Source organism: Stegastes partitus, unplaced genomic scaffold (genome assembly GCF_000690725.1).
Source record: "Stegastes partitus isolate 25-593 unplaced genomic scaffold, Stegastes_partitus-1.0.2 Scaffold741, whole genome shotgun sequence".
Taxonomy (NCBI): Eukaryota; Metazoa; Chordata; class Actinopteri; family Pomacentridae; genus Stegastes; species Stegastes partitus.
This window is the reverse complement of record NW_007578472.1, coordinates 21926-30508: the sequence shown is the minus strand read 5'-3', so window position 1 is coordinate 30508 and position 8583 is coordinate 21926. Positions and strand designations below refer to the sequence as shown.

At 40.3% G+C, this 8583-nt stretch overlaps 2 protein-coding genes across 2 annotated transcripts in view; both read left to right on the top strand.

Annotated features, from left to right (window-relative positions):
* Positions 1-1437, top strand: part of LOC103364329 (peroxisomal N(1)-acetyl-spermine/spermidine oxidase-like) — a 25729-nt gene extending 24292 nt beyond the window's left edge. The window contains exons 9-10 of the mRNA XM_008291403.1: positions 5-84; positions 205-1437. Of these exons, the coding sequence (XP_008289625.1) occupies positions 5-84; positions 205-321 (197 nt within the window). The 3' untranslated portion in view covers positions 322-1437. The remainder of the gene's footprint in view (positions 1-4; positions 85-204) is intronic.
* Positions 1438-1678: 241 nt separating this feature from the next.
* On the top strand, positions 1679-8094 carry LOC103364312 (peroxisomal N(1)-acetyl-spermine/spermidine oxidase). The gene is made up of 10 exons (XM_008291379.1): positions 1679-1855; positions 4172-4348; positions 4881-5011; positions 5127-5314; positions 5923-6104; positions 6536-6705; positions 6908-6993; positions 7104-7216; positions 7319-7473; positions 7576-8094. The coding sequence occupies exons 1-10, from the start codon at positions 1702-1704 to the stop codon at positions 7726-7728; spliced, it is 1509 nt and encodes a 502-aa protein (XP_008289601.1). The 5' UTR covers positions 1679-1701; the 3' UTR covers positions 7729-8094.
* The last annotated feature ends 489 nt before the right edge of the window (positions 8095-8583 follow it).

The following is an 8583-nucleotide window of genomic DNA, read 5'->3' as shown; positions in this document are numbered from 1 at the left end:
TACTGTCACCCAGCAATAGGCTGTTCAGCAAAGGACCTGGAGAACATGATGGAGCCCCTGCCTACGAAGGGAGAAAAGTCGCAGGTACTCAGCCAAAGTGTTTTTATTTACATACATTCATTTGCATTACATTTGCCTCCAGAGTACACATACACTAACTCACAAAATATGACCGCAACACATATTTCTTAGCGAATGTTTCAGCCCCTGCAGGTGATGTTTGCTGGAGAGGCGACTCATCCTGACTACTACTCTGCCGCCCATGGAGCGCTGCTCTCCGGGTGGAGAGAAGCTGATAGACTCATCACTCATTACTCCTAAAAAATGACTAGGTTAGAAATCAATAGTTAACAACAGACAAGAGCTATCGATGGTGAACAGATCAAAGGGGCAAAGGAAAGGCAGAGTTTAAAGGCAGGCAGGGAATTAAGAGGGAACGCTATAGCAGGTAATATGTAGTAGATAATCAGACAGTATATTCATCGAACTGGGTCAGTGTACATGCTGTGGGGTTTATGATCGTCAGCTGGCTGGGTGAAAGTGCAATTCAGGTGACTGGAAGTGTCATGGCCTGACATGACGAAGAGTTGGTAAATGGAGAATAAAAGACAGACATGAATGTGATAATCTAGCACATACTTGGACAAAAGCTAAAAGGTTGCTTGAGGAGAAAACAGCATAGAACGTTATGAATCCTGATGGAAATTCATGTGTCAGATATTGCACAGTGCCTTCCCAAATCTGCTGTATCTCCGGTGTCCAAACATCCACACAGGCTGGAATTGTTTGCACTTTCTCGCATTGTGATGATGTATGTGATGTACAATTAAATGGTAGTTCAAATAAAATGTAAATTGAGTCAGACTCAGGAAGAACAAGAATCAATACATGCTGTTTAGGTGTCAGTTTGCTCTTTGGTAACTATAAAGTGACTGCAGATATAATGTATAAGCAGAGTACCTAATCTTTTTCAATTAATCACAGGACACTGTGTCAGTGAGCCTCTTCATTAAAAAGGAGGGAAAGTAGATTTACATGATCTAAGAAGTGTCTTTTTTAACAATAGTTATAAGAACTGTTTTAGAGGCCTTTCAGAAAATGCACAACAGCACATCTGTGAACTGAATTGATTGGTTGTCCAGTAATTATACTAAATAAATGAAATATGAAATGATGGGGCAGGCTCAATAAAGAATATTCAGTGCTGTAATTTGTCACAAAAGTCTGGAAACGATGGAACAATTTGCCTCTTTGTTAATTGATGTTATTGAATAAATTAAATCTCAGACAACCACAAAAATAACATGAAGTTATTGCGTTTTTCTATGTGAGTAAAAGAATGTTTAATGTAATTATTTACAGATTTAAGCACATATATGTGTGGTATTGAAATGTAATACACTGTTTATTCTTATGGAAATTAAATTGCTGCCAAAGTAAAGGCAGTAGCTTGTAAAATGTTTTTAAAATGTGTTTTATTGCACTATTTGTTTTATTTTTCTGGGAACACGATGATTTAAAATGGGAGCCTTTTAAGGAATAATATTTGCCGTTGCCTGAACTAACCCTGTGTTCAACTGTCTGTCACATACGGCACGAGAGGTGCGTTTTATTTTGAAAGTCTCGACCGGCGGACGTGGTGAACCGTCGCTCTTGTCTCCAGACGAAGCAGAGAAACTGTCACGTCAGTGCGAAGCAGCCATGTCCAGGAGTGTGAACGCTAAAGTAGTGATAGTAGGATGCGGGATATCAGGTATATCAGCGGCTCACCGGCTCGTTGAAGCTGGATTTCAACATGTACGGATACTTGAAGCGACTGAAAGAAGCGGAGGAAGAATAAAAACAGGAAGACTGGGTGAGCGATGAGCAGCAACTACTGACACAGCAGTAGGAGGCTAAATGAGTTAGCTGTTTAAATCACAAAAAAAACACGTTTTCTTGTAGGAGTTCAAAGGTCATGGTGTTTTATTTATTTATTTATTTATTTATTTTTTTAAACATAATTCTGTTCTGTGGTAAGCCGCAGTACTGAGTTCCTCACCAGGCTGCGGTCTGACAGCAGCACACAGCTCCTGGTTGTGACCACAGCTCAAGTTGGCACAACTACACTATTATCAGCTCAGTTTTAACGCTGGCACGTCCTGTAACAGTTTGTAAGTTATATAGGCCCATATAGACGGCCAACGGTCTCAGCAACAGTGGCACCTGAGGACAAAGTACATACAATACAGTGACTACTGAAACATCTACATAAAGACAAGTGCTACAGATACAGTTAGTGGACCAAAGAAGCTTCAGAATGCTGTGCAGACTGACTGGTAATGTACATGTAACCAACACAGTGTCTCGCTCTTAAAAGCTTTATCAGCTGTTGTCTTTGCACTGGAGCTGTAAGTACTTGGTCATGTGCTTATCCAAAAAAATCAGCTATTATATTATTCAACTAACTCCAGCTTTACTACAACAGGAGCACGACTGTCCTCTATGGAGCACAGGGTAATAAAGAATAGGGGGGGAACCTACCGTGACTATACGGGGGCTCCATATTTCCTCACTGATCCAAAGCAGTCTGTGTACAGTCGTCCTTAAATGTATTCATAGCCTCCCATTGAAGGAGGGAAAAAAACAGCTGTCACTGAAATAAGCTGAAATTGACAAAAGTAATAATTAATACTAATGTAATGCACATCAGGACATTGCTTTTGAATTGTGCTTCAACAGAAATATATTTTTTAAAAACCACACACAAGCATGATGGAACCCGTGAACTAATATTTTGTTGAACAACCCTTTGAGACAATCACTGCAGTCAAGTGTTTTCTGTAACTCTCAATCAGACTTCTGCACCTGTTGACAGCTATTCTGGCCCACTGCTCAACTACTCATCAGCAAAGTCCTCTAATTTGTCCAGGACAGTTTTGTTTGTTTCTTGAAATTATTCTTTTCAACCACAATTCAAAAGCAATGTCTTAATTCACTAAATTATAATTTAACAAATGTTTATTTATTTATGTATTTTTCAATTTCTATTTATTTTAGTGACTATTGTGAATTTTGCCTTTTCTTTAATGGAAGGGAATGAATACATTTGAGGACAACTGTACGTACAGATTTTGAGGTTTCTTCTTGTGAGGAAAATACTTCAGTGGAGTCCTAACTGCTCCAAATCAGCACACAGAGTCGTCTCTCAGGTTCAAGCAATGTTTTACTTGCAGCAAAGAATCACATGCACAGTACAGAATCTGAACAAGTGACTGACTAAAAACATGAAGCATTGCTTCTTACATACAGTGAACAGAAAACTGAAAACAATTAGGCACAGTTCTCATGGTATTTTGACTACCCACTAAGAACATCTGTCCTTTTCTCACACTCACAAAGTTCAATAGATGTAATGGACATTTACAGCATTGACTCTTAGACTTTTCACAAAGATCATTGGATCATAACATAAAATTATTCCAACACTTCTGTTACCTTTGGTTCTATGAGAATCTGGTTCATACTTCACACATAAGGAAAATTGATGCAGTTTCATTTGTGCTATGGCACCCCTGGAGCAGGTAGGGTGAAGAGCCTGGAAATTCCTTCTCCTCCAGCTTAGCATCACCGTACACTTGCCTTGATATCACAGTGCTTGGTATGTAGACAAAAACAGCAAAGGCAAACTTACCTCTGTGAAAACAATATTATACTGAAGTTTAGTATTATCTGAGTTCTCAACACCAAGACTACTGTCTTGTAAAAGCTTATACTATGAAATCTGACACGCTCATAGCTGTTCTCAATGACCACACTAAAAGTCAGAGTGAAAAGATAGCTGTCATAGAGGTGTAAATGTGAGGATAACAATGGAGATCTTCAAAAAGACACTCCTTGTGAAGTGTCACAAATAGTTGTGTAACATATTAAAGAAGATGAGCGCCAGAGGTAGAAGTTTAAACCCAGTGTACTTTAACAGCTGTCTAGTCACAACATGACGCTGGTGTGAATCACAGATCAGTGTTTGCTTCTAATAATCCAGCGTGACAGGTAAATCATGTGAGTCATAAATACAACATATTACTCAAGTAAGGGTTATTCCACACTGTACCAAAATTGCAAAAGTGAAGGAGCAAAAAAAAAGGTTAATAGTGATCCTTTTTGTTTTTGCTAATTTTCTCATCTGTAGGTGATAAGATTGTTGAGATAGGGGCAAACTGGATCCATGGACCATGTGAGGAGAACCCGGTGTTTTGTCTGGCCCGTCAGTATGGACTTCTGGATCCAGAGGCCCTGACCCCAGAGAACCAGGCCATGGACATCGGAGGACATCCCCCCTGGGTTCCAAATTTCTTCAGCAGTTCAGGTTAGCAGATCTTTAAAGAATTATAGCCTGCTCTAAGATGAAATGAAATGAAAAATACTTTATTTATCCCAGAAGGGAAATTCAATTATATAAATGCTCACTTCAGACAGTTTAAAATTATGAAGCCAGTGTGAAAGTGAACCAAACAGGAGAATCAGCCAGTCTGACACCATGTAGTAGAAGATAAATGTTCACAGTGCTGGAATCTGTTTCAGTGGAAATTGTAGAAAAAACTACAAGGTACTGAAAGGTTGGGAAGGTAAAATTTAATTTATGTTAAACTGTAACGTGATCATGCTCTGTGCTAATGCTTGACTATTGTATCTAAAAAAAAAAAAAAAAAACGCCTTTTTGTTGGATTTCAGGCAAAAAAAAAAAAAAGTAGTGTATTTTGGGAACCACTCTCGTGTGTGCACTGCAAAGCCTGTTTTTTATACCGGCTGGTCATTGATTACTCTCTGTAGCATCTGAGTGAAGTTGTGTAATATGGTAAACTTGATGTTGTCTTCCTAATTCTTATTTTTCTGTGCAGGTCGGAAGCTGAATGCTGAGGACGTCTATCCTGCTCAGCAAATGTTTGTTGAGCTGCTGAATGAAAGCTCAGAATATCAGGGTCAAAAGGGAGAACCCTGGGCCTGTATGGGAGACTTCATACGCTCAGAGGTACATTTCTTCAAAATTGCATTGTGTTTGTCACTCACAAATATCTGAGATCAGCTGATGTTTTTGCATCCCACATGAATTAAGGGTTTGTTTCATTGCTTGTTGGCTGGTGAAGGTGCAGCAACGAGCTGCGGAGCAGTGGAACGACATTGATGCAAACTCCAGATCTCTGCGACTGTGTGTGATCAGTAACATGTTGAAGGTGGAGTGTTGTGTTAATGGGGCTCACAGTATGGACGAGGTGAGTCTGGGGGCCTTTGGCCTCTACAAGACTCTACCTGGAAATGACTGCACATTCCCCAGGTTCGTACTCCAACACTGCAACAACACATGTTTATTTTATAGGTGCATGTAAAGATCAAGGGCTGCAAGGTGGTTCGGTGGTTAGCACCGTTGCCTGGCAGCAAGAAGATCGCCGGTTTACATCCCAGTGAGGACGCCCGGGATCTTTCTGCATGGAGTTTGCATGTTCTCCCCGTGCAGCGTGGGTTCTCTCCAGGTTCTCCAGCTTCCTCCCACTGCCGAATAACATGATGCAGTTAATTGGTGATTCTAAATTATCCGTAGGTGTGAATGTTAGTGTGCTTGGTTGTCTGTCTATAAATGTAGCCCTGCGATAGACTGGCGACCTGTCCAGGGTGTCCCCTGCCTGCGCCCTAAGTTGGCTGGGATAGGCTCCAGCCCCCCTGTGACCCTAGTGAGGATTAAGCAGTGTATAGATAGCGGATGGATGGATGGATGGATGTAAAGATTTACATCAGATTGTAACATTTGTTAAGGTGTTGGTAGTTTTACATTATACACATTTTATCAAAGTGCATTATTTAATTACCTAATTCCATGATCATTTCAGCTGATTGTTTCAGTACATGTCCACAGTTTGTCTCACACTGAATTTCTTTCTTGTGCAGTGGCTATGAAGGTCTAATAAAAAACTTGATGTCGGAGCTCCCCAGTGGTTTAGTGACCTACAATCGGCCTGTGCGCTGTGTCCACTGGAACAACACAGAGAGGAGAGAAAGCCCTGTCATGGTCGAGTGTGATGATGGGGAAAGGATTGTCGCTGATCATGTTATTTGCACTGTACCTCTAGGTAAATTTCATGCACACATACACAAACACAAGTTAAAGTTGGGGTGGGGATTATTACCGAATTACGTGACGTCACTTGACTGGTCCAGCACAATGTAAAACTAAATGGGTCAGTCAGATTGCTATCGAGTGCCCTTGTTTGAGGTCTAGTCAGAGAGAATATCACTTAGGTGGGTAGAGACACTTTTTTAATCAGTGACTGTTGTCAGGAAGATGTATCATGACGTATAAAAATACATCACAATTTTCTTGTAAAAATACTGTAAACACTGTACTTCTATTTGTAGTATATGTATTTTAATTACTATATCCTATCACTTACTACAGTCATAGCATCTCCCTAACCTTGCACAGTAATAAGAATGCTTTGTATGATTCATTAGCAACATGATATTCAGCACTGACCAACCCTAAATTGTTCTGTTTTGTCAGGATACCTCAAGAAGCACCATTCCACGCTGTTCAGTCCTCCTCTCCCTCTACACAAGCTGTGCTCCGTCCAGAGGCTGGGCTTTGGAACGAACAATAAAATATTTGTGGAGTTTGATGCACCTTGGTGGGATGCTGACTGTGAGGTCATTTATCTCGTGTGGGAAGATGAGGTGAGACATGTGGTGGGTGCATGCAGGTGTACATCTTCTGTACAAAACATGCATACACACTGGCTTTTTGTTTTAGTGTTGTGATTTAGCAGGATTACATTTGCTCACATCTCAGTCTCAAAATATATATGTATTTTTTGCCAGTAGTTAGCAAAAAAAGAATCTAAAAATTGACTCAATTTTATCCCTTTTCTTGAAACAGGATGCCATGTTGGATGAGGTACCAGATGTACAGAGATCCTGGATCAAGAAGCTGTTTGGCTTCACTGTACTGAAACCCACTGAAAGGTCAACAACCACAATAGGCACACAACCGCTGATGCTTGTCCAGCTTGTTTATATTGTATTCAACAGGAAGTGTTCATAGATTAAATGTGCAGCTCTGTTTGTGGTTTCAGGTATGGCCATGTTCTCTGTGGCTGGATCGCTGGGCATGAGTCCGAGTATATGGAGACACTGTCTGAGCAGGAGGTGACACAAGCAGTCACACATCTTATTCGCAGGTTTACAGGTGAGTCACAAGAACTGGGTAACACCCAACTTATGCTCTGAAATCCTTGGACATTTTATGGTGATCTCTGTCAGCACTTGTAGACTAACTGTGTGCATTTAGGAAACCCGATTGTCACTCCGAAGAGAGTTGTCCGCTCCCAGTGGTTTCATGACCCGTGGACGTGTGGATCCTACACTCACACTGGAAAAGGCTGTTCAGAGCAGGACCTGGACAACATGATGGAGCCCCTGCCATCCAAAGGATCACAGTCACAAGTAATTACATGTTTAGACTGAAACATAAATGCGTTCTCTAATCATACACACCACCTGACACGTACTAAAAAGGTTTTGTTTATTCTATTTGTCCTGTTTCAGCCCCTACAGGTGCTGTTTGCTGGAGAGGCTACTCACCCCTGCTACTTCTCAACCGTTCATGGAGCTCTTCTCACTGGGAGGAGAGAAGCTGACAGACTCATCTCTCACTACTCCTCCATTCGTCCATCTGAGCTTTCTAAGTCAAAGCTTTAAAAAAAAAACATTGCTGCTCTGAGGTTCATCAGATTGCTGTAATGAATGTATAAAATTATGATATCCAAGTTGATTTGGAGATTTTTTTTCTGTTTATTTAGTCACTTAAAAAATTGGAACCATGAATCTTCACAGTGATAATATGTTAACACTTTAAAGATCAAAGATGTAGCTTTACATATTTGCTGATACAAAGGCTATTTTGACCAAGAGTATCTAAAAACACACATGTTGTAATCCTGTATATAAATTAGTACTTATGAGGATTCACTTTGCACTTTTTCAACTTTCCTCTTTGCCTGTTGGATTATTGTGGAGAGAGTTTTTGTAATTAACTATGAATAAATAATGAACTATTTTCTCACATTTACGCATTTATTTGTTTGAACTGTAGAATACAAAAAGATTATTGTGTGAATTGATAGTTTCATATAGGAGGTACAGGCCGAAGCAGCTTTGAGAGATGTATGTCATACAGCCTTCTCCAAAATTAAACGGGTTAAAAGTGGCTAGCCAAAGGAAGAAACCCATTCATGTCGATTTCAATGAGTAAACTTGAAATGTCATGTTAGAAATGTTTAACCTGCATGTTGGTGCCAAGAGCAGCCACACTGGACTGAATGAATGCGTCATTTAAAGGGGCCATATTGTACACAATCCAGTTTGTCCCCAGCATGTCTAGAGATTTACGCTCTCTACGATTTGCAGCCCATTGTGATGCCTTTACACTGTCTTTGACTGTCACATTCTAAACTTATTTATACTTGCACAAGACACCGTGACACATGTATGCAGAGGATTGCGGGTCAGAATAGCTGACTGATTTGTATACTGCAACTGTACATCTGACTGGAT